Genomic DNA, 27,749 nt, shown 5'->3' on the forward strand with positions numbered 1-27,749 from the left:
TCTGCACACTTGGGCTGAATAAGTTGATTTGTAGAAATTACCATTTCCTGAGCTGCTCACCTCGGAAGCAGCAGGTGGGTGCGCCGAGTGCTTCTGAATGAGCCCCGGAGTCCAGCTGGGACAAATCTATCCCTCCAAAGCGACATCTGCTGGAAGGTGGCATTGAATTATGTCACATGGTAAAAGCATTTCACTCGGTTCCGGTAAGCTCTCTTTAACTGAAGGCGGATCTCCCCTCGAGAGGCCCACTCTCCTGTCTGGGCACTTTTCCTGGTAGAAGGGGTCCTGGGAGCCCTCGGGGTTAGAGGGGACAGAATGGGGGAGGATGGCAGTGAGGGGCCTCAGAGTGAGGGCAGGGAGCAGGGACTGGCTGAGAGGGCCACGCCGATGGGATGACGGGCTTTGCCGGGCCTGTCACCCAGTGTAGACACCCTGGAGATTGCTTGTTCTTCATGCATTCACTTCTTCACACACACACTCAACAAACACTTGTTGGCCAGGCATGGGCCAAGGACTGTGCCAGGTGAAGGGGATACAGAGGTGAATAAAACCTGGATTTTACCTTCAAGAGATTCACAGTCTGACACAAAAGACAGACTCTGTGTCAAGAACTACAATAACAGACACCAGGGCGCAGGAGGAAGGAGCATGAATTCCCTCGGGGCAGGAGTGGTGCAAGTGTGGGGCAGGTGGGACAGGTGTGAGGTACATGGGAAAGGTGTGGGGCAGGTGTGGGGCAGAAGGGAAAGGAGTGGGGCAGGTGGGAAAGGTGTAGGACAGGTAGGGAAGGCATGCACCTGAAGGTGGGTACCGAAAAGCAGACCCTGAGATGAGGGCTCTGGGGCTATAGTTTATCTGGGAGCTGAGCCCAGGGGAGGGCATGGAGAGACTGAGCAGGGAAGAGAGAAAAGCCAACAACACCTGGATCAATGAGTGAGTCAGAGCACTGGACAATTGGGCCTCAGTCCTGCTGGGGATGCTCTGAGGGCCATGTGGAAGACGATTCAGAACCAGCCTCCTGGATGAGGGGAAATGGCATTTATCCCCTGGGTCAGGGTATTAACTCCTCCTGTCCCCTGTACTTCTAGGTGGGACCTACTACACACACCTGTCACCCAGAAGAGCAAGTTCTCCAGGTGCTAGAGAAGGAAGAAAAGAAATGCAGGCATGTGAGGTGGGGAGCTGTCCGCATGCCCCGAGTCATCTGTAGTTATAGGAAAACTCAGAAAGTTGAGGGCAGATGGGGTAGGACATGAAAGCATCTGCTGTAGCATCTTAGAAAAGCTGACATTTGAGCTGGGTTGAAAAGTGGGTAGGAGTTTTCTAGCTGCAGTGGGCATGGGGATGGGCTAACCCAGGCAATTGGAACAGTATATGGACAGGAGGGGAAGAAAGGAAAGTGGCTCAAAGGGCCCAAGGATTTCGAGAAAATAATTTCGTTTAGAATTAATTAGCGGGGGGGCGCCTGGGTGGCACAGTCGTTAAGCGTCTGCCTTCGGCTCAGGGCGTGATCCCGGCGTTCTGGGATCGAGCCTCACATCAGGCTCCTCTGCTGGGAGCCTGCTTCTTCCTCTCCCACTCCCCCTGCTTGTGTTCCCTCTCTCGCTGGCTGTCTCTGTCAAATAAATAAATAAAATCTTTAAAAAAAAAAAAAAAGAATTAATTAGCGGGGAGATTTGAGCAGCCTTTATGCAGGGAAATCTTAGGTGGTAGAGTTGGAGGAGCTGACAAGTGGAAGAGAGATTGAGAGACAGAAAGAGAGAGAGAGAGGGTACTCATTAGGGACAGACCCCTGGACAGGCAGAAAGGAGTGGATCCAGAGGACAGGAAGAAGTTGGCCTTCCACCAGGAGAGAAGAATTCTATTCCTGAGCTGGTTGACGAGAGGTTTAACTGTAGGAGAAAAGGGAGTACTCAAGGAAATCAGTTACCTATTGAGAGTGAAGGAGTTGATGGTTGGTGGGAGAGGGCTTGGGGAGGGTGGAGGACTGGAATAGTCCTTGAAGGCAAGGGGAGAGGGAGCAGACTGCGGGAAGGTCAGAGGAAGGATGGACGATGGTGGAGACAGCTTAGGTTGGCACTTACTCCTTGGCAGTGCTGCCAGGACTCACTGAGCGCAGTGTTCTCAGCGGCTTCCCAGCAGCTCAGAACAGGAGTTGAGAAAGCAGATGGTTGTATTGGGAAATGGCCGGGGTTTGGCAGGACAGGTGTGGCAAGAGGAGAATGCCGTCCGCCTGCCAGCACAGTATTTCTGGGGGCAGGAAGCCTCATTGGCTTCCTCTCTCTTTTCTTACCCTTGCACCAGGGAGAAGAATGAGTGAGGGTAAGAGTTGAAAAGACCCCATCCCCGAGTTAAGGGACCTAGGCTCTCATCCAAGCTCTGATGCTCACTTTCTGTGTAACCCTGGGCAAGTCACTTCTGTCTTGCCCTTCTCTCTAAACCTACGAATTCAGGATGGCTCAACCACAGCGCTGCTGGTATCTGGAGCCAGATAATTCTCTAGTGTGGGGAGCTGCCCTGGGCAGTTTAGGGCATTTAGCAGCATGCCTGGCCTCTACCCACTAAATGCTAGTAGCACATAGACACACCCATTATGACAACCAAATGACCCCCAAGAAGCAAAATTGCTCCAAGCCAAGAACCACTGTATTAATTGGAATAATAGTAAGAAGCAGACCTACCCAGCCAACCCGGGAGAAAAAGGGGTCTCATGAGGAACGCATAAAAGAATGGGAACTAAGGCAGAGGGGACATTTGACCGCTGATTAGAGCAGTTTGGATATGAGTAGTTATTAATCACAACTTCTCTTCCATTTTCCCACTTGTAAAATACATGGGTCAGTGGCTGAGCGGGGTCTAGAATCCAGGCACCTGCTCTCAAGGTGCAGGCTCTTTCCACTCTACAAGCTTCATGAAATCCCAACTTTTTGCAAGACATCCTGAGAGGATGCCCCATCCTTGTCTTTGCCCAGTAACTGGATTGTTCCCAAGATGGATCTGAAGAGCAGAGGTGAGGAGAAAGGTCAAGATGAGAAGAACAAGAGGGAGCCCAAATCTTCCAAGCAAAAAGATGGAGTCTACAAAGGAGCCCAGACATCAATATGGAGAGTACTGAGTCAGGGTCCACTCAGGAAACAGCACACCAGTAAGTTGACCGTGGAACACTTAATATAAAGAAGTGATCATTAATAAAAAGGGGGTTAATTACTAAAGGGAGTAAAAGAGGACTCTAAAAAACACAAGAATAGCAAACGAAGGGAAAACTCACAACCCCTAGATATGCCTGAGGTTGTGGCTGAAGCTGGTCTGTAAAAGTGGCCGCTAGGTGAGGAGGGAATAGCCAGAGGGTACAGCAGAGCTTGTCCCTGATGGCTGCAGAGCTGAATGTCACTGGACAGCTCCCACACTGAATAAAAGAAAACAGGAGGTCCAACACCAGAAAGAAATGTGCCTTACGAGGCTTATCACCTTGCAGTATCCCTCCGGTGCCCTCTGTTGACAGATATCAACATTGCACCAGCTGGTGAGGAAGAAATGTTTGCAGGGTCCAGCTCCAGTATGGCTAAGCAAGGCAAAGAAGGGTAGACTGCGAGCTGAGAGACAATGAAGTGACAGTCGCCACAGTCCTTGCCTTTGGCTAATCAGCTTCCACGTACACCTTCTACACACTTTTGAACTTCCATTCACAACACAGCAACTCTAGTTTCCACCTGACAAGACACAGTTGTCCTTTGTACAAATAAAGAAGCTCTTGCACTTGCCTCGAAACGAGATACGTAGTTCCAACATCACTGTATCCATCACTGGCTATGTGAATGACTCCTCAAGTTCAGTAAAGTCAGGCTGACTATCTTGTCTACAAAGTTAACCTCGAATAACCTGTATATAAATAATAATGGGAAGGAGGACAGAGAAGAAAATGGTGAACATACAAATATAAATTTAAGAACGTAACAGAGAAAATATGCGAAGCTACTATAGTCCTCACTTCTGTAATTGGTCACAAAGCCGTTATTTCTATCTATGGCTTCCTTCCTCCACTCCCCATTCCACATTTCCCCCACTCTCAACCAGAGCCTCAGCTAGTTGGGGTTGTTTTGTTTTGTTTTGTTTTTTTTAACCAGGAACAGTGAGCCAAACCTTTACTCCTGAATCACACGAATCATCAACTATCCTGCTTTGTTGGGTTGCTGAAGTTTTCCACTAACCTTTACGATTGGACATGGAAGCACTAAGAGGTGCCCCAAAGAATCCTAAGTTCTAAACAAAGTCCTCTGGGCCCGCATTGTGCAGAAGCAGCCCAATTTCCCCTTGGCAAATCAGAGTCAATCATTCCATCCAGTAGAGTAACCCTTTTTTTCAGCTTCAATGTTTGTTCAATGAGACAGGGGCCTTAAATGACTAGATGGTAGTCTCATCCTTCCATTCATTGGAACCATCGTTGTGTCCTCTCATATGCCCCCCTTGGGAACAAAGGTCTCCAAGACAGCAGAGCTCAAATTTACTGAGACAAGAAGCTGAAATTCTGCAAGTGGGTGATAGAGAACAATAATGAGAGGGGCTTATGCCGTTTGTCATCTCTTGCTTCCCAGCTCCAAGCCCACCCTGCAGGGCCTGCTCGTGGTCCTGGAACATTTTTCCCTTGCAAGCTTGATGCTAATCTTTGTCAGTAGGTGGCAGTGGTGGACACTCGAGCTGATTCCAGAGTCCTTCTCTTCTGGCTCCTGCATTACTAGGTGTGTGCAGGGCACTCGGTGGAGCACACAGCTGGCTTCCCAAAGACAAGATCCTTGGGAGCCCTGGCTTCCTTCCAAGCATCTTCCGTATGAGGTCCCCTAGTCCCTGCCCTCCCCCCAACTCGGTGAGAAACTTCTTGAAGCCAGTACTCCAGCTGGCTTCCCAGAAAGTTCAACAGCAACCCCCTGAGCAGTTCCTGAATCTAATCGGCTCCTCGGCAGTTCTCTGCCCACTGACCTTGACCATCTCTGGCCTGGACAACCTAGTGAATTTCTCTGCCAGCCAATAGGCTGCACCCACACCCTCTCCAATGTTCTGTATCTCAACCATGGGGAGGATCCCCGCCTCCCATCCATGTCTCATTTCTTGCATACTCTCCTTCAATTCGTGGTATGCTTGAGAGTTCTCTTTTATTCCCCTCTAGTTGAGTTGATGTGGTTTTTGTCTACTGGTTGGACCTTGACTGACACAGAACCACTCCCATTTCCACATTTTGATTATTGAACCCATGCATTCTAATAATGAGGGAAAGAGCACTATACAATGGTGTCTGAGTCAAGCATATATTGCTAATATAGGGGTTTGTCTTCCAACTGGCACAATAAGGCTTTCCACCTTAAAATAGCCATCCATTTCCAGATAATGTGGTAAAACCAGTTAATTCCATAGCAATGAGCCCACTGCTGCACTTCTTTTGTTATGAAATTAGTTCTTTGAGAAGAGACAATTCTGGGTAAGATACCATAATGGTGGGTGAGGCATTCTGTAAATACATGGATGGTGGAATGGACGAAAGCGTTGCAGGTAGTAATAGCTAATCCATACTCAGAAGATGATTCTATCCCATAAAGGAAGAATCTCTGCCCCGTGCTTGTTGGAAGAGGTACAACGAACTCAACCAGCCACCGGGTAGATGTCTGGTCCATCCAGGGAACGGAGCCATATTGTAGGCTCATGTTGATCTTGTCTGTTGGAAGATTGGGCACCCAGCAGTGGTGGTATCCAAGGAAGCTCTTGGTAAGGGGAAATTCATGTTACTGAGCCCATGACTATCCTGCATCTTCACCACTATGGCCACTTTATTCATGGACCCATTGGATAAACACAAGGACAGCTGGGTGAAGAGGCTAACTGATAACCACAAAGCATGTCATATTGTTCACCTGATTATTGAAAGCCTGCACTGCAAGTGATTCCCTTTAGTGAGCATTCACATGGAACACAAGTCTTCACAGTCTATGATCATTCTGAAGAGTCCATCCACATACCTTTACCCAGACGTCCTTGTCACCAATCTTCTAATTATGTTTCCTTCAATTCCCTAACAATCTAGCCAAACCATCCCATTAATAACTGCTCATAAATAAGCATTGATCCATACTTTTGGCCATCTCTAATTCCAAAATGGACAACCAAATAGACTGCTTAAAATTTGGCCCACTGAAAAGATGTGTCTTTACCATTGTCCTTCAAGGTCACCCCTGATGGGGTTGTAATGCTGCAGTCTTCGATCTGGGGTAGTACTAGCACGTCACGCAGCACCATCTGTAAACCAGGCTTGAGTTTTTATTCCTCAGTCACCTGGTCATAAGGAACTCCTCATGAAGCCACAGGCATGATTTGAGAAATTGAAGGCAGTGAAGCAGGAGTGGCTCAGACAATTTACTCATACCTTCCGGACTTGCCCAAGCATGTTTTCTTTTCTACCACTCCCACCTGATGAGAGACTGCTGCTGCACCAAGATAAATTTATGGCCAGTGGTGTCAAGGGACTCCTAAGTGAAAATCTCAGGCTGCGTGGTCACCTGATGTCCTATAGTTAGGCATTCAGTCTCTACCACAGTCCAATAGCAAGCTAGAAACTGTTTCTCAGGGGGGGAAAGCGTTATCTGCATAAGAAGGAACATATTTACTCCAAAATCCTAGAGGTCTCCACTGTGGTGCCCCTTTGGGGTCTTGTCTGAGACTCTATACAACATTTCTATTTGCTATGAAACCTTCAAGAACCATTGGATCTACTGGATTGTAAGGACCATGTGGTAGGAGTTGTACTGAAACCTTTACTTGCTGCAGAGCCTTCTGGTGCTATGGTCCCCACTCCAAATTGACAGTCTTGTGGAGACTTTGCCAATGGATCAAAGTAGCACACACACAAATGTGAAGTTTCCTCCAAAATTCAAAAAATACCGAACAAGGGTTGTACTTCTTTTTTCAAGGTGGGTAATATACGGTGCAACGACTTGACTTTCCCCTTGAAGGGGATATCTCAACGTGTTCCATACCCTTGAGCCCTCAGAAACTTCACTGGGACAATAGATATGAGATTTTCTGGGATTTATTTCCCACTTCCTTGTTCCCATGTGTTGTAGTTGCTACTTTCTATCCATCAGATGCAATCAGCTTGTCATCATGGAGTACACCAGTGTGGTGCTGTGTAGAATGGCAAGACGATCACGTTATCTGTGGACGCTATAATGGCAGAAAGCAAGAGAACAGATTTAGCTCTGGAGCAAGACTCTGATGGTATACTGTTAGTCCTTCCAGGTAAAAGCAAACTGCTTTTGGTGATCTTTTGGGGTGGAGGCAACGGCAGCAGCTAGGTCAATGGCTACATACCAAGTCCTATACTAGGTTGCTTTGCTAAGGGTGCCATATTTGGGACAGCAGCTGCAACTGGAGTCACCACCTAGTGAGACATACGGTAATCTAGTCATTCCCCAAAGCCCATCCAACCTCTGCACAGGCCAGACAGGTAAACTAAATGAGAATGGGATAGGAATCATCACTTCTGTATACTGCAGCTTTCATCAATATCTGAAATGTCCTCACAGATAGAGAAGTGCTGGTTTACTATCGTGGTAGACAGAGAAAGTTTCAGGAACTTCCATTTAGTGCTTCCTTCCATAATTGTTTTCACTTTGAGAGCCAGAGATGCCAAATGGGGATTCTTCAGGTTGCCAAGTACGTCTCTTTCAATTATGTGTCCAGAAACAGGGTGAATGACCCACTGGACACACTTGGGCTAAATATCTATCCCCTGAATACCTAAGTCATCACTTTGACTGGCGGGCCATGGTGTTATTTTGCATCCCCAAGAATGATCATAAATTCAGAGCAGTGTCTAGTAATCTCCAAAGGTCTGGGTACCTTTTTTCCCCAAGGGCAGTCACTCTAGTAAATAGCCATGGGTCCCTTTGGTGAGGCTTCGAAGAATTTGTGGTGCATACTTACAGCACTGCTGCAGGAAACATCTTCAAGAGGCCTGGCCTCCTCTTCAACCAAGGGGCTCTGATCTGAGAATTGGCTTAGATCTGGAGACTGAAGAGAGGCCACAACTCTCCAGGTCTTGGCCACCGATCCCAGAGGTTGGTTGGTTGGTTGGTTTTTCTGCTCTATAGATCAAGCAATACTCTAGGAGGCTATCCACCTATTTCCTTCCTAGAAACACACTGATCAATTAGTCACCACTAAAGATTCCTATGAGCCAAAGCATTCTGATTTCTAGTACATCCCTGCGGCGTTTATGATACATGCACTCTCCTTGTCTTTGGCTATTAAGTACTGCCACTTAGCCTCTACCACTCCAGGATCCTATCATCCCCATAAAATCAGGGAGCCCATCTTAATGACAACATGCCCTTGGCAATACCTGGGCTACAAAGCTGAACATTAACAGAATATGTTAAGTATGTAATTTCTCATCTCACTAATGTATTTCTCAACACCTTAGTTAGGAAAGTGTCTGCTGGGAATTTTCATGGAACATAGTTTGGGGGGTGGCTGTGCAGGTCACATATGATAAATCCACTCCAATATACTATATGCTCCAGCCTTTGGGTTCCCTCTACCACATTATTCCATAGACGTTCTGGTATCTCCATTCATTAAACAAAAGCCACCTTCAGGTCCAAGTTTCAGTCAACCAACCAAGTAAACTGTTGGATCCACCTTCAGGTGCACAAGCTAACACATTAAATCCCAAATCCACGTCCATGAATTCAAAATAGTCTAGTATTATGTTCCACCCTCAGAATCAACTTCCATATACATTCCCCAGGATTATGTCAAAACTTGCCATTAGCAAAAAACCTTGCCATTCTTCTATTTGCATAAACTATCTCCTGGGTCACAGTGCATACGTGACCTCGTGGAACATGTTGAGATTTGACCTTTGCTATGGGTCTAACAGCAACACAGGGTGCTTGTGGCATGTCTCGAGGACCATGGTCATCCCCTTCAAGACACCTGCCCCATGGAAGGTTATCACAGGGTTTTCAAACAAAAGAAAACTAGTCTCCTCAGATACAAGAGGGAAAATTCTTTCCACGGATAAAAGGAGGCTCAGAGGGATTCTCCATTTCCTCTGACTCCAACCAAATGTCTCTAACTCAAGTTTCAGGATCCCATTCTTTCCTAATTTGTGCCCAAACTCTCGTGGGAGCAGATTGGTGATGCTGTAAACTTAACTGATGTTTAAATTCTGTGACCCACACATTTAAAATTTATGTTTGATTTTTGGCAATATCAGACCTGCAGCTACATGAAATGAGAGATTCTTGTAAGGATGCCGTGGAAGTTCCGTGGTTCTCAAACCATGATTTGAGCTAAGAATTAAGTGACCCGAACTTACCATTTTCTTCCTAGTAAGTGCTCCAGTACATTCAAGAATCCATCCCATGCTGCAGTCCTTGCAGGCATACTTACTGATGTGGTGGTCACCTGGGCCCCCAAGACAGTTGCTGCAGTGGGCGTTGCATCAAAATCCATCACAGGGGATAATATAATTATGATGCCACCATGCCGTGGATTACTAGCATCCCATGTCCAATTGACAAGGAGCTCAGCCCTATGTTCAAGCCCAAGGGCACACCAAGACCAATCAAAATCCTACATTCGAGAGTCTGCTTCCTGGGACTACCCCTACTTAGAATTCTATATCAATTATGACCCAGTCAGGAGAATTCATAATGCATACTTTGAACATGAAAATTTTAATATAAGTAATCGTCAACTAGCAAAGGGTAGTTAAGTACAATCTAAGGGACCCCCAAAGCAGCAAGAAAAGAAGCATCCAGAAGAATGTTCTGGGAGGGGGAGGAGGGACACAGCTACGTCTAGGCTGAGGGAGAGTGAATAACAAACGCACTAAAGACTGAGGAGAAGGTCTCCCCCAAGACTGACATTCAGACCTTTTCAATGAGGGAGTGGTGCCCACAAGAACATTCAGCCTCTAAGTAGCCAAGAAACTTGCCAAAGAGTGGGGGCTAGCGCTGGTCTATAGAAATGGAGAGTGGGGTCTGAGGGTACATCTGGTGCTGGGCCACGAGGGCCACTAAGGTCTTGGCTCTTGAGCTGAGGTTTTTGGGTTTCTGTTTTTTTTTTTTTAAAGAAGGAAGGAGGACCAGAGCTTGGAAGGGAAGGAATCACCTTACAGTGTCCCTCTAGCACCCTCTACTGACAAAGTCTAGCATTGCTCCAGCTGGCAAGAGAACTGTTTACAGGGTCCAGCTCCAGTATCACAAAGCAGGGCAAAGAAGGGCGTGTGTGGAGCTCAGAGACAATACGTCAGTAATTGCCATGGGCGCAAGGCAAGGGAACGAAGGGTTTGTTAGGGAAAGCAGCTAGAGGAGCAGGGGCTTCTCTGTCTGTTGTAGGGGTGGGGTGAGGGCAGGGACTGGAGCCCTGGAGCCCTGGAGAGAGAGATCTGTCCTCAGCTGTCTTCAGAAAGAGAATGCAGTCACATAAATAAACACAGCTCAAGAAAGCCCCATTGTTCAGCATTCAAATGAACAGAAAATAAAATTCCTGGGCAGGTTCCCTCTTCCCACCTCTGGGAATAAGTAGGAAGTGAGTTGAGATGCATTTCATTGTTCTCCAAGAGGCTTTCTCAACTCAGTGGCTCCCTCTGACTCAGGCCACCCCCCCCCCAGATTCAACAGATACTTAAACACTCGTTCAACAGCATTTTCTGCAGACCTACTAGGTGCCTGCCACTAAGTCTGGGAGGCTGTTTGACTGTGGGCCTCCGCCAAGCCAGTCTGCAGCTCTCTGTGGTTGAGCCAGGCGCAGTGTTAGGAAGGCAGACTGATCCACGGACAAGATAAGAGCTGATGTGGTTCAGAGTTGCCAGGATTTCTGTGATGATTAAGGAGCAAAGGCTTTGGAGTCAAGTGACACGGGTTCTAATCTTGTCTTGGTTCTATTCTAGCTGTGTGACCTTAAGCAATTTGCCTCACCTCTCTGAGCCTGTTTCCTCGTATCAAATGGTCTTGGTAATACCTACCTCTTGAGATTGCTGGGAAGATAAGGACAATGTCTACACTAAGTATAATGCAGGAACCTTCCAGCATAGGTGCCCAGACTCATCAGACTAAAGCCCAAACCACACCCAAGCTTTCACCAGACTCAGAGAGTGGAGCCTGGCACCCCTGAGCCATGTCAGCTCCAACATCACTGATGTGGGACTAATGGTGCCCCCTTAGGATGGGCTCTTAGAGAGCAACTAGTCCCTCGTCCTCACTGGACAGATCAGAAGACTGAACTCAGAGAGGGCAGAAGTTTGCTGAAGGCCACACAGCACAGTGAGGCTGAGCCAGGGTTGGAACCTGACTCCATGGCATTGAACCATTTGACCATCTGGAAGACTAAAAATAATATGCTAAGAGTATGGGCTTTGGAGGAAGACAGTTTGAGTGCTGGCTCTGCACCTGTCATTCACTCAACAAATAGTCACTGAATGCCCGGCATGCGAGGCACTGTCTCAGCGCAGGGGACCCAGGGCGACCAGATGCACATGGCCCCCGCCCTCTCACAGGCTGGCAGGGAACAACCCGCCAATGAAGAGCCAGCTAGTCACCCTCGGCGAGAAGGCCACAAGGGGCCTATACGGGGCAGGGCCCTGAGAGTGACACGGACAGTGGGGCGGGAGGCCACCTCAGCGCATTCAGGGAGGGCCTCTCGAGGACACGCCATCTGAGCTGGACCTGGACACCCAGAAGGACCAGCCACACAGAGAGTGGCAAAGGGCATTCAGACAGAGAGCCCGGATGGCTGAGAAGAAATGAGGCCAGCGCGGGGCGCCTGGGTAGCGCAGTCGTTAAGCGTCTGCCTTCGGCTCAGGGTGTGATCCCGGCGTTCCGGGATCGAGTCCCACATTGGGCTCCTCTGCTGGGAGCCTGCTGCTTCCTCTCCCACTCCCCTGCTGTGTTCCCTCTCTGGCTGGCTGTCTCTCTGTCAAATAAATAAATAAAATCTTATAAAAAAAAAAAAAAAAAGAAATGAGGCCAGCGCGAGCAAAGGAGCAGGCAGGAGAGCCACGGGCAGAGGCAGGGCCGGGGCCACGTCGGGCAGGGCCTTGCAGGTCATGACCAGGCGCTCAGCCTTTACTTACAGAGCAATAGGTCACCAGAGGGTGAGTGATCTGGCTTATCTTTTCCCAAATGGTCGTTGTGGCTGCTGCAGTTTGTGTGACACTTGGTGGCTCTGTGACTTTGGGCAAGTCATAGGCTCCCTGAGCCTCAAGTCTCTTCATCTGTAAAATGGGGATGACAGTACCTACCTCACCGGCTTCATTGGAAGCTGAGTCGTGACAGTCCACACGGAGCTCTCGGCAACGCGCCCCAGGCCTGGTGAGTACCCTCACCCTGTCCGAAGCCCCGGTCCGCCACCCCCGGGATGTAGCCCAGCCGACACCCATGGAAACCGTAGCTCCCTGCCCCCGTCCACGCCACCCAGCCTCCCTGGCCCTGGAAGCACCACAGTCCGTGGCTTTTTCTTCTCCCACATCTCAGGTGAGGCACGGAGGCCCCCCAAAGTCAGGACGGCCCCCGTGTCCCCGCGAAGTGGAGACCCTCAGGCCCAGGCCTCAGATGCCAGACCCCTGCTCCCTGCACCATGTGGCAAAGCGGGCTCTGTCCCAGCACTGACACCAGGATTCCGGCCCGACCCTGGGCCCCGGTGCGTCTGCTGAGCTCCAGCGCATCAGAAGAAGTCGGCGGGGGCCATGACGGGCGGCTCTCAGGGAGGGCCTGGCGGTCACCTTCACATCCATCAAAGCCATGGCTCCGTCTCCCCGGCGCCCGGGATGTATAGCATCTTCCAATCAGCGGCCGCCGCAGAGGTCGTGAGAAATAATCATTGCTCGGCCGGCTCGGACAGCTGGATTTACAACGATCCAAGAAGCAAATTCAGCCTCTGGTCTTAGTAGACGGCCGGCCCGTCTGCACTTCTAGAAACCCTTTCTGCGGGGATCTGGGGTGGGGGGTTCTACTGTCCACCGCAAGGCCAGCGGCCCCGGGCAGAGCCAGGCTGGGCCATCCGTCTTCTCCTGCCACGGGTCACCTTGTCTAAGAGGCCACCCACCCTGACATGTTTCTGAGCATTTGAAAATCAGTGTCCAGGCCACAGATTAGCCATTTGGGGCTGCATCAAGGGATCCTCCAGCTTCCAACACCACCCAGGCCTGCCACGGAGCAGAGCAGTGAGAGGGCATGCTTTGGAGTCAGCCTAACGTGGGGCCAAGCTGGAGCCCCAGCTCAGCTGTATAATAGCTGTGACCCTGAATGAGTCCAGTGCCTTCCTGGGCCTCCATTTCCTAGTCCTGGAAGCTCTTGCATGGTTTAAGGAGGAGGTCAGGGTGCTGAATGAAAGGTCAAGCCGGCCGTGTTTATTAGCTGGGAACTTCAGTATCACGTGATCGCATGTACTGAGGGCGAGTCAGGTCGGCACCGGAATATGCTAGTTCTTTTAAACATTTTATCTCTAGACTTCCTACAAGTAGGTATCATTAGGTTGATTTTCTAGACTAGGAAACTGAGCCTGCGGTGGTCCTGAACAGGTGCAAGGTCACCAGCTGGTGGCTATGCAGAGCCGGAGGTGAGACCTTGGCTCATCCTGGAGCTGGCCTTCCTCTAATACACGGTCTGCCTTCCCAGTTCCTCTGAAAAGCCATGTAAGGCCAATGATCAGACAAACAGACCCACACTTTCTCCTTCCTCCCCTCTCTCATGCCAACATTTCCAGAGCACCAGCTACAAGACCAGCCCTTGGCTGGGCAACGCATACAAGAGGATGAATGCAGAAACACTTCCCACCCTTTAGGAGCTCAGTACTTGATGGGGCAAAGAGTAAAGCTGCATCCACACCACCCAGAACATATATGTATCAGTTTGCTTTCACTGCATAAGAAACAATCCTAAAACTTTGGTTTAAAAGAAAGAACTTATCATCTCTTCCAGTTCTGGGGTTGGTTGGGCTGTTTTTGCTAAGCTCAGTCATATGGCTGTACTCACCTGAGAGGTCCGCCAGGCTGGAAGGCCCAAGATGGCCCCATTCGCAGGGCTGGTAGTTGGTATTGCCATTCATAGGATGTGTTCTTTTGGTTCTTCCATGTGCCCTCAAATCTTCCAGTAGGCTAGATAGGCTTCCTTACATGGCAGAGTTCCAAGAGGACAAAAGCAAAAGCCACAATGCCCCTTGAGGCTTAAGATCCAGAACTCACTTGACATCACTTCTGCCATTTTGTGTTGGTCAAAGCAAGTCACATTCTATTGCTTAGCCAGTATCTGACATACACTTGTGATCCATCAGGTAAGGATTAGTAGTCAATGCAGACTGAGTGTGTGGGGTGGGGGGGTCATCATATATCATAATAAGTTTTTAATTCAGATTAAAAGATGTTAGATCCTGAAGTCCTTGGAATAGGTTGTATTCTCTTGCCAATGGAGAAACTGAGGCACAGGAGTCCGCCAGTGTGAGAACAGAATCAGTACATCAAGGGGCCAGCTTCCATATGAAGAAACTGAGGCCCAGAAACACGACTTTTCTTGCCCAAGATGACACAAGTTTATGATAGCCAGGAGTGACTGGGATCCCTACCAGCTAGCCCACTCCTCCTCCCCTCCACCCCTAGCAGAAGCCCGAGGCTGGCAATGGCTGGGCTGACCGACCATCACAGAGACAGGGTGTGTCTCTGTTGTGTTTGTAAACGAAGCCCTTTCAGCACACCTGGTACCATGCAAGGCCCTTAATCATGACCTCTTCTGATCCTACCAGGGTCATCCCCATTTTACAGATGGGAACCGAGGTCCAGAGAGGTTGCTGACTTACCCAGGGTCTCACAGCTGGTGAGGCCCATCCGCCTGATTCCAAAGCCTGAGCCTCCCATGCTGTCCCCAAAAGAGCTCAACCCAGATCCAGGCTCCTGGGGGTGAGAAGCGGCTCTGTGGACCTCAGGGGTCTCAGGATGAAGCCCACTGCCTGAGAAGCTGCTTCAGAGGCCCGGGTGGAGGCAGCAATAGACAGAGTTCTCTAGAATCTGCCCCCGCAAGAAGGCATCTGAGCAATGCTCTGGTCCGCACCCGACCATTTTCTGAGTGGGAAAACCAAGGCCTGACTGGACCCAGGCCTCTGCCTCCCAGCCCAGAGCCCTCCCACTGCACTAAGAGGCTGGGGGCAGGCGGGCAGGCCCTACTCAGGGTGGTCACACACACACACAGGCTGCTCTGTGGCATTCAGAGAGCACATTTATTTACAAAGCGCTTTACAAACATCAGCTTATGCCTCCCCACAGCCCCCTGCGAGGTAGGTCAGTAGTCATATCTACAGTTTACAGATGGGGAAATTGAGGCACGGAATGGGGGTGTGGCCTGCCCCATTTTAAAGAGATTTTCCCACCCACCCATCAAAAAAATCATAAAATTAACAAAAAAAGAATTGCTCCTCCAACCCCAAAATACATGTTCTTCCTCTGAACTGTGGAAGTTGCAAGCACCCCTGATGTAGCAGTGCCCCGTCCCCGGGGAGCAGCCTGACCAGGAGCCACAGAGACCTCAACCCCAAGGGCTGTTGTTCAACCTTGCAGATTGTCACTGGCCTAGGCTGAGCAGGACCCACCAGTGAGGCCTGAAAAGTACAGGAAGAGGGGCTCAGGTGCCTTCACTCTGCAGACATTGGGTCAGGCAGGGAAGAAGCCCCACAGAGAACAGGGCAAGGGATGGGCAGATCCCGCTTCAAGGAAGCTCAGAGCACACATCAAAGAAGTAATAGTGGGAGGGGTCATGAGCAAAATATCCCTGGGGCTGGGGGGGGCAGCAAGGTGGAGGAGGGGGCCATAGCCCCCTCTGGGGAGGACCAGTCTGATGTGCCCAGTCTCCCCAGGATCCTCAGGGGCCAGGCCAGGTGGGATTCCAGATGCCAAGCCCCAGTGCACCCTCTATCCGTGTCAAGAGGAAGCCACACGGGGTGGAAACCTTGGCCAGCCACAGGCTCTGCAGGGGCTCACTCATCCCCGCCCAGGGCTGGGACAGAGTCCGGGGCTTGAGCCTGGAGTCAAGGAGCTTGAGCCTGGGTCCTCCCGAGCTGGCAGTCCTGAGCCCCTGTCACTCCGCCAGGCAGTGCCAGACTCCCAGCTCAGACTTGCAGGACCTGGTGGAGGGGGGCTGGGCTGCCGTCTTGCTAAGCTCCTCCTTGGCCCACAGCCTGCCCGGCAGACAGGGTGAGAGGCCCCGGCCACAGTGGAAGGGGCACCAAGATGGCCCGGCGCCCACTCTAGTGCTTCCCCTGCAGGAGCTGTAGCGGAGCTGAGTCAGGGACCCAGGTCTTCCTCATCCGCGCCGGGCCTGGCCCTGAGTGCACAACGCGTGCCCCAGGCCAGGGGCCCCGCTATCTTGACTCCAGCCCCTCCAGGTACTCCAGCACCACATCATAGCAAAAGTGGTACTGATCCTGGGGAGAGGGAGAGAAGGAATCATGAGCCTGGTCCCTCTCTAGTACCGGGGACGGGGAGAATGGGGCGCCAGAGGGCAAGCATGGGCCCTGGGACATCTCTGGGGGGAAAGGGGCAAACGGATATAACTACCTTGGCACCACCGGATCAGAACCCGAAGCCCAACGGGAGAAAGCAGTTAGAGCACAGTGGTGTGGAGGGACCTGGCCGGGCGTGGCCTGGGACGCTGGAAGTGTTGGGCAGGGGGATGTGGCCTCTCACCAGGGTTTCCACCATATTGGGCTTGTAGTTCCTAAGCGTTTTGGCAGCAAAGAAAACATCCACCAGGCTGTGGCAGCGGATCATCTCCAGGACTGTGGCACAGGCGCAGAAGGTGCCACTGCGGCCGCCCCCGTTCCTAAATGAGACACACAGAAGGTTTGGGGTGGGGCTCAAGAGGGGGAGGCCTGGGGCTGGAACACCGAAAGTGACCGGCAGGACCAGGGAACCAACAGGGAGGAGGGTCACGGCCTGGGAGCCCACAGAAGAGGGGCGGAGCCAGGGAACCCCAGCAGGGAGGGACGGGGCTTAGGGAACCCAGGAGGGAGGGGTCTGGGAGCTCAGAAGGGCGGGGCTTAGGGGGACCCAGGAGGGAGGGGTCTGGGAGTTCAGAAGGGCGGGGCTTAGGGAACCCAGGAGGGAGGGGTCTGGGAGCTCAAAAGGGCGGGGCTTAGGGGACCCAGGAGGGAGGGGTCTGGGAGCTCAGAAGGGCGGGGCTTAGGGAACCCAGGAGGGAGGGGCTGGGAGCTCAGATGCCAAGACTGGCATCCCAAGCCTGTAGGGAACTAGGGAGACAGCCTCCAGGAGGAAGACAGCAGGTTCTGAGGGAAAGCAGGCTAGACACACTCCAAGAGAAAGCCACCGAGACAAAGACAGAGACGGAGGAGGGCAGCAGAGCAGCAAGCAAACCCCAGGCAGCAGGATGGAAAATGAACACTGAGAGCACCAGTCACCCCCAGCAACACAGACACGTGGCGAAAACACACACATACACGCCCACACTCCGAGGCAAACCTGCAGCCAAACACAGAGACGCTTCCTATCCCCTGTCCTCTCCCTCCTCTGTCCCCTGCAACATCGGGGTGTGGGGCTCCCCTGGGGAGGTGGGGGATGGACTAGGCCCTCAGCCCCCATTTGAGGGGTCTCTCCCACTAGAACCAAAGGCCCCGGAGGGCCAGGCCCTGCCCAACTCAACTCCGTATCCCTGTACCCGGAATGGCTAGGGGGGCACTGGAAGGGTCAGTAAGCGCTGAGAGCATGAGAAAGTGGGGGTCAAAGGAGGGACTACACCCAGACAGGAGTGAATACATGCATTTAGGAACGGGGGCATGTGAAGGAACGAATGACAAAAGTTGCATGCGTGCATGCATGAACAAAGACTGGAATTCTTTTGGCTTAAAGTGTGCTGCGGCCTCACGCAGTAAACAATTCTGACAGGACTGTAATTAAATTGGCAAAGTCAGACAGCACACAGAGGGTGCTGGGCAGTTGCCCAGGGTTGAGGCCACACCCTGGAAACGGACTGGGTTCCTCCAGGGAAGATGGGGCCATCCTTGCTTGGCCGTGCAGGGTCCAGGCCACGGCCATCCACAAGCCCCAGGGGGTTTTAGTCTCAGCCTGGGCCACCGCCTCTGGCCCCGAGACTCCCAGACCCTCTCCCCCGGCAGCAGGGCCCGTACTCACAGGCAGTGCACGACAGTGCGCCCGTCCCCACTCTCTGCCTGCCACTTGTCCACCTCGGCCAGCAGGTGCAGGAAGGCCTTCTTGGAGTCAGGCGTGTCCCGGTAAGCAGACCAGCGCAGGAACTGGAAATGCCGCACCAGCAGGTGCCCCTCCTGCAGCTGAGGGCACAGGCGGCCAGCGGCGGGGGGCGGGGGGTGGGGACATGAACCTTGGGGTAACCAGGCCTTGGGGTGACCTCAAGGGGGTCTCATGAGGTTGCCTCCCAGTCATCACCCAGGTTCTCACCATTGGGCACCCAGGTCACTCACCCGTGAGATGTTCTGCACCCGGAAGACACGGGCCACCAAGTCTTCGTCCACAGAGCCTGACACAAACTCCACCTCCATGAGGCCGTACTGCTGCCGGCCCGGCTCTGGCCAGTACTGCAGACAGGGCTAGGGATGCAGACACGGAGGGGAGCGCTGAGCTGAGCCAGGTTGCGGGGGCGGGGGGGACCTGCTGTTCTGCCCATCCCGGACCTCCACTCTGGCCCTGGGGCTCCCACACATCCTGACCCACTCACTCCCAGTCCACCTGCAGAGTCCCCCGAGCCGCCGCCACTCACCCGTCAGAGTGCAGCGCACACCCACCCCAACGTCTTCTGCACTGACCCGCTCAGCTCAGCAGAGACAAACCCTTCACAGGTGCACTGACAATCCTGGCTGGGCAGCTCCACAGCCACACCTAACACGCTCACACACACACACACACACACACACACACACACACACACACAGCCCTGCATGAGGCCACCTTCTTCTAGGGATAGGCCTCGGATCACCCCCACGCACCCCATCACCCCCGCCCCCTGGCCTTCTCTCTCACTGCCTTGCTCTCCAGCATCAGCTCACAGAGGTAGGGTGCCCCTGAAGCTGCAACACAGCTCAGAACCCCCACTCCTGCCCTAGGACCCAACCATGGAGTCAGGGTCCCACGTGCAGCCTCCCCTCCAGGCCAGACTGGAGACAGCGGAGGGATGAAGGGGGTGTCTCCCCCCGACACACACACAGACACACGTCCTCCAGGCCAGTAGGTCCGGAGCCCCAGCTTCTAGCCTCAGCTCTGCCTGGAGTCCAGGCAAAGCTCTTCTCCTCTGGGCCCCCGTTTCTGCATGTGTGAAATGGTCCCCAAGCTCCTCCCAGATGATTCCATGCTCCATTGGCTTCCCTCTCTGACCACGCCCACAAAGAGGGCACTACCTTCCTCTTCTCGCCTGGGGTCCCGGCAATTCCTTGTGTTCAGGCCTTCGCACATGCTGCCCCCTCTCCATGGATCATGCATCCTCCCCCGTCTTCACCTTCCTAGCTCTACCCTCCCTATACAGCTCAGCTCAGATACCACCTCCTCCAGAAGCCCTCCCTGATACACTATCCCCAGGCTTCTCTGCGTCCCAGCGCCAGCTCCATGACAGCCCCTTCCCTCTGTGCTGTCACTGTCGGGTGTTGTACCCTGCTTCCCCCTGGACCACGAGATCTGAGAGGGGTGCTGTGTTGCTTCCTCTGTCCCCCCACCTGCCTACTGCAGGGCCTGGCAGGGAGTGGCCAGTGGAGAAAGTGGCTGAATGACATCTCTGTGAGCCTCCCTCTGGGTCCCCCCCTCCCCCCGCCTTAGCAAGGGCAGGTTCTTCCCACACGGGACTCCTGCCCACATCCCGGGCAAGAGCCCACTACGCCGCAGTCCTTGGTCGTGTATGCCACATGCCTGCCTCGTAAAGGGCCCCGTGAGCAAGTCTTCTCAGCCTTTAAGAGACCATCAGGCTCATTTTACAGCAACTCTTCCCGGCCGCCAAGGACAGGGAAGTGCAGAGAGGCCCAGATCTGGGGGATATGGCCACGAGGGGCTGGAAGGCTGAACCCCTGCACTTCCTGGGAGCGCCAGCTTTGCGGGCCTCAAAAGGAAACGGGGCAGCCCCCAGGCGGAGGTCACTGAGCCAGTGTCCTGACCCACCTCAGGAGCAACTGCATCGTCTTCATCCCCGCCACACACTTAGCCTACTACGTGCTGGGCAGGGGGGAAACTGAGGCTCCAAGAGGCGAATGAACTTACCCAAAATCAGTCAAAAACTAAGGAGGCTGGAATTTTGCTCAGCCTCAAAGGCCCCCATGGTGGGCAGCTGAATCCACCCACAGGCTCTGGAAGAAGGCAGCCTGGGGGAGGGGCACAGCTCTGCCACTTGCCTGCTTTCCAGGTCTTAATCTTTTCACCCGAAGCCCGTGAGTGCAAAGCAGCGTCCTGGGCATACAGCAGGTGCTCAGGAAAAAGCACCTATTTCCCTCCAATCTGACAGCTTCCTTCTTATGGACGAGGAAACCAAGGCTCTGGGAGGGAGTGGGACCCATCTCAGGTCACTCGACAGACAGGGGGCACAGCTGGGATCCAGCCCTGGGCTTCGGGGACATGCCCTGGAGCACACGAGGCCCCGGACAGCGGGGCCTCACCCAGGCGGTGTTGGACTGGTGCAGCTGGTTGAGCATGACGATGGAGGTGCAGCCGTAGTCGTAGACGAGCCGCCAGAAGTCAGGCGTGGTGCTCTGCAGCGGGTGCAAGGTCACGATGAAGGCTGCGCTCCGTGTGTAGCTCTGCGGGGAAACCAGGCCTCAGCGAGGCCCGCGCACCGCCCGACAGGGCTGGAGCTCCCGCCACGGGCCGTCCCCCGCTCTGCCCACCCTGAGCGAGACAGCTCTCCCCTCAGGGCCGGGCTGCCTGCGGGGGTCCACTTCAGAGCTTGGTGGCACACGGAGGCCTGAGTTGGTAGGGGGAGCCCCCCTCCCCAGGCCCATGGTGCCCAAGCCCATGGCCCCTGGGACAAAACACGAAAGGTTCCCAAATGTATGGCTATGGGAAATTGGGCATGGTAGGTAGAGGCTCGCTAAGCTTGCTCCCTGCCTCAGGGCCTTAGCACCTGCTAGTCCTCTTGCCTAGAACAAATTTCCAAACGTTTACACAGTCCTGCCCCTCACTTCTTTCTGCTCTTGGACAGTCACCTCCTCCAAGGGGCCCTCCTTACCACCTCATCAAAAATAGCCACATACACACACTCCAAAGCCCACATTATATATTCCTCCTGCCTGGTCGCTTTCTGTAGAAATTACCAGCGTCTGACATACCACTGTATCGTTGTGTACTGACTGTCCCAACCCGTCACCCACATACAAGGTTCAGGAGAGCAGAGATTTGGGGATATGGCCTGTGCCCAGCACACGGTAGGGGTTCAATAAATATTTGTGAATAAATGCATCTCTCAGTCCCTTCCAGCTCCACAGAGGAAGGGTCTGAGAGCCCAGCCCAGGTCCCAGAGCAGTGACAGACACTGACTCTGCTCCCCGGTCCCAACCTTGTCCCAACCAGAGCCCTCGGCTCTGCCCTCCAGCTCCTGAGCCTTCCCGGATACTGCTGGCTGAGGGAATCCCCGAGCCCAGAGCCGCCCCAAGCCCTCACGTCCGTCAGGGCCGCGTTGATGTAGTTGTTAGGGTCCCCGTCGGTAGAGATGAGGAAAGGCAGGCAGCGGTCGGGCGGCAGGACGTCCATGCTGCGGTTCTTGTCCCGGTTCCGGGGTAGCAGGGCAATGCTGCACTCTTCCACATCCAGGGGCGGTGTGACTGAGTTCAGCGTCTACAGGGAGCAGAAGGAGCAATGGGATGGGGGGTGGGGGTGAGTGTGGACCTCCAGTGTTTGCTGGGTGGGCCTCCTCACGGCCCCATGAAGGACACTGAGCTGGGTTGTTAACCCCATTTCATGGATGGAGAACTGAGGTCCAGAAAGAAGGGGGTGAGGACAGGGACCCCAGGCTCCCTGTCTCCAGATCACACAGGTTCTGAACAGAGCTCTGGAGACTCAAGTCTGCCTCCTCACTCCCTGTGTAACCTTAGACAAGCCACTGTATCTCTCAGCATTATTCTTCTCAACTGTAAGGTGGGAGAATGAGACATCTGGCTCGAGGGGCTATTGGGAGGATTGAGTGAGATACTGCCAAAGTCCGAGCACTGCGCCTGACGCATGCAAGGCTCCATACATAAAACGCACAATGAGGATCCTTACTAACTTATCAGGTGTGTTCAGGCAGACAAGCCCTGAAGCCCCACATTGTCCACAAAGTGGACTCCGGGGGCCTGTGGAGGCGGTCAGCCCTGTCTGAAGAGAATGCAAGTCCAGGGCACGGTCACACCACAAGCCTGGGACTCTGGCCTATCTCCTCCTCCACCTCATGCCTCCTACAGCCTGATCCATGGGGTCTCAGCTTCCTTCTCTTGACCTGGCAGGAACCTGGAGTGTAGAGGACATCTGGAGCCTCTGTCTGCCCTCGGACCACTCTGGGACTTCTCTGGAGAACCAGCCTTCCCCCATCTCCGTCATGTGACATGCGGAGAGCAGCTCCACCCTCAGAACCAAGCCTGGGCTGGTTGATGTGTTCCTACTCTCTGGCCCCCGGGACTGGCTTGAGGATGGTACAGGATGATCTGGTCTAGGACTTCTGTTGGAGCTGCAGGGAGTCCTTTCTCCAGTCTCCTGACAGTAGGGATGACATGAGCCTGGCACTGCTGGGGGCCAGGGTATGGGTCTGAGAAAGATGCCAAAAACAGGAGAGCAGAACCAAAACGACAGAGACTACGTCTTGGCATCATCGTTTAAGCCCCTGGATCCAGCCATAACTGAAGCTGCACCATTCTTGGACTTTTCAGTTACAAGAGTCATTGAGCTGGATTTTTGTCACTTGTGACCCAAAGAATCCCGATGAATACAAACACTACAAGGGCAATATTGACTTTCCTTCCTGGATAAGAAACCCGAAGCTGGGGGAGGTAATGTGAGTGCTCAAGGCTACTCACAGCTCTTCACTGAGCCAGGACTTGACTCCGGGCTTCCTTGACTTCAAAGCATGGGCTCTCAGCCACTTGGAGGGACCACCTCCTCCACTGTCTCCAAGTCCTTCCCAGTAGCCCTACTCTGTCCCTGTGTCTTGACTCTCAATGACTCCTCTAGCACTGAGGACTTCCCAAGACACACACACACACACACACACACACACACACACACTCACAAACCACACCCACACACCTAGACACATGCATTCCTGCCCCACCTGGAACTCTTCCCGCAGCTGGGAGGAATTACTCTGAGGATCAATGCGGATCATCTCCTTGTAGGTGGCCTTGAACTCGCTGACAGGGATGGTGGTCTCCCCACACAGGCAGGCCTCCAGGATTGCATCATGAATGAAGATGTACTGCTCCTAGAACCGGAGGAGAGAATATGAGGAACCAGAAGGGGACTAGAACCTAGAGATTTCAGGGTGATGGCCACAGGAAGCAAGCCCAAAGTTGAGGCAGGGACGCTAGAGTCCAGCTAGGTATTAGTACAGGTCAGACCAACACCACTTGAAACAACCTTCACAGGTATGTTCACATACCTCACGTTTCATCCCTCTAATACCCTGTAAGAAGCTCTGAAGGTGAGGGGAGAGCCCAGGGTCACACATCTAATGAGGATACCAACACCAGTGGATCTTAACCTGCAAAACCTATGACTTTGGCCCCTTGGCTCTTTGACCTCCCCCAACGGAACACAGTGCAGCTGACTTTGGGGAGACCCTCAGAGGTTGGCAGGCCAAGTTCAGGGATCTCAGCTCTAAGGATGCCCCTCGGACACACTCCACCAGCTTTGAGTTCCTCCATGAGGGACCCAAGTCCCGGAGCGGGCAGGGAGGGAGGGCTGCGTCCCCCACCTCCGTCTGGATCATGTTGACGCGCCGGGAGCAGAGGGTCTTCACGCAGTTGTAAATGTCCACGACGCCCTCGCACTCCGCCATGTCCAGCATCACATCCAGAACAATGTAACAGCCTGTGCGGCCAGTGCCCGCGCTGGGGAGAGAGCAGCCAGGGGCCCCATCAGAGCCTGGGGAGGGAGCCCCGGGCCAAGAAAAAGGGAAGAGGGGGCCTGGGGTGCCTGGCCATGTCTACATCACACAGGGGCTGGGGGATGGAGAGATACCCCACCCCAGCGGCGAGGAGGAGCTGGGGAGAAGTCTGCAGCAGGAACTGTGGGAACGTGATGCAAGACCGAGCTGGGGATGGGCCTCGGGAAGGAGAGGTGGGCAAGGGTGACAAGTGAGCTGGGCGGAGGACAAAGGTGATGCTCAGAGCTTCACCCAAGAATGCTCTTGCCTCCTGGGTAGCCCCAAATCCACACAGCCTTCAAAGGCCCCCACACTCATACCTGCTCACATCCTCAGGGGAGCCTCCCGAGCCCTCCCAGCAGATGTCATTCTTCTGAGCTCCCAGAGGAATCCGGGCAGGCTCTTATCAAACACTCTTCCTGCTACATGATCACTGTTCATGTGGCTGTCTCCCTGACCCGACTGGGAGCTCGACCAGAGCTGGGCTGTGTTGGACCCACCTCTGGAACGCTCACGCTCAGCCCCAGGGTGAGCAGGGTCAAGGGGCAGAGAGAGGACCAAAAGGACTCCAAGGTTTCAAGCTTGAAAATGGTGGCAAGAAAGCGTAGTAGCGGGTCTCCCGCCCACCCCTGCCGGGCACTGGAATTACTACCACCACTCGGGGAGACTGGCAGCACCCGCCAAAGCTGGACGTGGTCCGGGCAGCCCTTCCACCCCTCTGTACACACCCCCCAGAAATGCACACACACGTGGCCCACAGACATGCCTTCGAACGTTCTTAGCAGCTCTATTCGTAACAGCTCAAAACTGGACAGAAGCCAAATACCTACCAATAGCAGGACGGATAAACATGCCGTGGTTGACGCATCAGTAGGTTATGGATGGGTCTTACAAACATAAGGTGGAGCGGAAGACACCCCCGCCAAGGAGTGCACGCTGTGTGACTCCGTTTACACAAAGTCCAAAACCACACAAAATGAACTCATGCTTTAGAAGTCAGGGTGGAGATTGCTCGGGGGGCAAGGAGGTGGGTACAGCCTGGAAGGGGGCTCAAGGGGCTTCTGGACGCTGTTCATGTTCTGTTTCTTGATCGGAGCAGTGTTGGTTATTTCACGGGTGTGTTTAATTTATGAAAATTGATAAAGTTCTATATATAGTTATTATGTGTGCACGCTGCTTTATGCATGTCATACCTCAATAAAATCTTATTTTAAAGACAGTATCTTAGGGGCAGCCTGCCTTCAGCTCAGATCATGATCCCAGGATCCTGGCATCGAGCCCCGCATCAGGCTCCCTGCTCAGTGGGAAGCCTGCTTCTCCCTCTCCCTCTGCTCTGCTCATGCTCTCTCTCGCTCTCTCTCTCAAATAAATCAATAAAATCTTTATTAAAAAATAAATAAAGACAGCATCTTAAAGAAGCCTAAAGAAACCAAAGAGAAGTGGTGGGGGAGGGGGCGGCGAGGGAGGGAGGGAGTCTGCCATGCGGCCTTTGGGAAGCTGAGAGGAATCCAAGCAGAGGAGCCAGGACCAGATACAGAAGCCAAGGACTTGTGGGCCCAGGGGAGTCAGTGAAACCCCGGGGTCAGAGGGAAGCTCCCCAGGAGAAGTGGGGGCAGGAACAGGACAGGGCCCTTCAGAGGCAAGAGAAAGCTGTGGAGACAGACAGGAAGGGCAAGTGGGGTTGCAGGAGCCCACCAAGGCAGCACTTGGCAGAGAAAGGGGTGACGGTCAGGAGCTGCTCGCGGTATGAAGGCCACACAGTGAGGAAAGCCCCTGGGTTGGGAGAAGGGAAGGCAAAATCCTTCCCAGCACCCGGGCCGAGCCCAGCACGCAGGGGTGCCATGCACACTTGCTGAACGGAAGCAAATGGAACCCAACCTGCCTGGAGCCTTGCCAACCCCCTCGCCCCCTCTGCCTCCAGTGCCTCCTCGAAGGGCCCTTGGGGGTCAGTCTCTCCTGTCCTCTGGGTCTGAGTAGGATGAACCCAAGCCTCCTCTCCTTCAGGGACCTGGAACCAGCCCCACGCCCAGTCTTCCTCCCCTTGGTATTCCCAGCGCCTCACCTGCAGTGGATGACAACGGGCCCGGCGTCAGGTGGGGTAGAGGCCTTTACGCGCCGGATGAAGGCCAGCAGCCCTGTGGCGTGGTAGGGGACGCCGTGCTCCGGCCACGCGGTGAAGTGGAACTGACGGACCTCGTGCCGGGCAGAGTACCCTCTCTGGGGAGACAGTCAGAGTCACTGCTGGCATCCCTAGACACCTGCAGGGTGCCAAGCAGCCGTGGGGAGGACCTCTTCGCGGGATTTCAATCAATTAATCCCAATCATAAACTGAGGGATGGCTATTAATGACTCATGGCACCTGCAAGAAAACCAGGGCCCAAACAGGAGAAACTGTGGGTCCGAGGTTAGACGAGACAAATACAACAGAGGAGTCGGCCGGGGCCCACCTGACACCTAACCCCGTCTGCCAATCACCTGCTTCTGCCTCCACGAGGCTGTGCAAGCCGAGATCACTGTGACTCTCTGATCTTAGCCTAAAGGGGCAAAGTGTCTCCTTCGAGGATTTTTACAGAGCATCAGATGGGATCACAGACAGGAGGACTGGGCCCGGCCCCAGCCATGTGGCCCCGGCCATGTGGCCTCGTGCGTGATGCCGCCACTCCACCTCGCTTTCTTTATTTGTACAACGGGACCAACAGAAACACCTAATCCCAGCACTTCCCAGGGCTTAACCGACACGTGCCACGGGCCCGGCACAGATGCAGGACTGGCACCGCCAGCCACCGTCTTCCTCTCCACCGTCTCGACGTCCTCTTGGAGTCACCAGCAAAGGCTATCCCCGTCCCATCCTCCCACAGCGCTCCGTGCAGTGATGGAGCCGCTGCCCTGCTGGGGAGGACAGCGGAGGCCTCCTCGCCCCTCCTGCTCCTGCCCTGGCCTCTTCAGGCACCCCTGCAGGGACCAGGTGACAGGAGACTCACCCGCTCCAGGGCGAAGGTGCGCACGACATACTCAGCTAGAGTCTCCGTCTTCACCAGCGTGATCTTGATGTCCCCGTACATGTCTGAGTCCTCCGGCCAGTACCGCGAGCATTTCACCTGGAGTCCCCACGGGCGGGCTCAGTGGGCTCTTTGCTGCCCCCCGTGGCCCGCCTTACCCCCTCACCCCAAGGCCCTGCTTACCCTGCCCACCTCCACCAGCTTGGTGATCATGACAATGCTGGAACAGTGCTCCTGCCACACCATGCGCCAGAAGTCGTAGACCATCTCGGGCTTCGGCCCTGGGGCGCAGAGGGTGCTAGTCTCTGAGGCCAGGTCTCCACCCAGGGCCAGCACACCTGCTGCCCAGCACCCCCACCCCAGGCCAGGAGGCTCCTAAGCCCAGATGAAGTCACCATGCTCACCCCGCACACACCCCACCCAATGCCAACTTGTGCCTGGAGGGCCCCGGGGGTGGGCAGGATCAGAGAGGGCCCAGCTGGAGACCCCAATCATCCCGAGTGGAACCCGGGAGGCACAGAGGGCTAGATCCTCAGTCTATGGCACCAGTCTCCCAGAGGAATGGACACATGAACGGCTGGGGCCAAAGACAGCCAGAGGGACCCAGGGAGCCCCCAGGCCCAGAGGCACAGTC

The 27,749-nt window shown here is 53.8% G+C and overlaps 1 protein-coding gene across 4 annotated transcripts in view; it reads right to left on the reverse strand.

Moving 5' to 3' along the window:
- Positions 1-15,242: 15,242 nt before the first annotated feature.
- Positions 15,243-27,749, reverse strand: part of PTPRU (protein tyrosine phosphatase receptor type U) — a 77,204-nt gene continuing 64,697 nt past the window's right edge. For 2 of the 4 annotated variants that reach the window (XM_045782227.2, XM_087858608.1), the window contains 11 exons: positions 27,308-27,396; positions 27,098-27,214; positions 26,179-26,333; positions 23,946-24,081; positions 23,304-23,453; positions 21,662-21,835; positions 20,662-20,802; positions 18,493-18,618; positions 18,185-18,342; positions 16,724-16,859; positions 15,243-16,461 (listed from right to left, as the gene is read on the reverse strand). In XM_045782227.2, coding sequence (XP_045638183.1) covers positions 16,399-16,461; positions 16,724-16,859; positions 18,185-18,342; positions 18,493-18,618; positions 20,662-20,802; positions 21,662-21,835; positions 23,304-23,453; positions 23,946-24,081; positions 26,179-26,333; positions 27,098-27,214; positions 27,308-27,396 — 1,445 coding nt within the window. In that variant the 3' untranslated portion in view covers positions 15,243-16,398. Of the gene's footprint in view, positions 16,462-16,723; positions 16,860-18,184; positions 18,343-18,492; positions 18,619-20,661; positions 20,803-21,661; positions 21,836-23,303; positions 23,454-23,945; positions 24,082-26,178; positions 26,334-27,097; positions 27,215-27,298; positions 27,397-27,749 lie in introns of all 4 variants that reach the window. The other 2 variants (XM_045782226.2, XM_087858607.1) reach the window with 1 other exon arrangement.

This window comes from Ursus americanus, chromosome 33, assembly GCF_024610735.1.
Source record: "Ursus americanus isolate L20-20 chromosome 33, mUrsAme1.1.p, whole genome shotgun sequence".
NCBI classification, from domain to species: Eukaryota; Metazoa; Chordata; class Mammalia; order Carnivora; family Ursidae; genus Ursus; species Ursus americanus.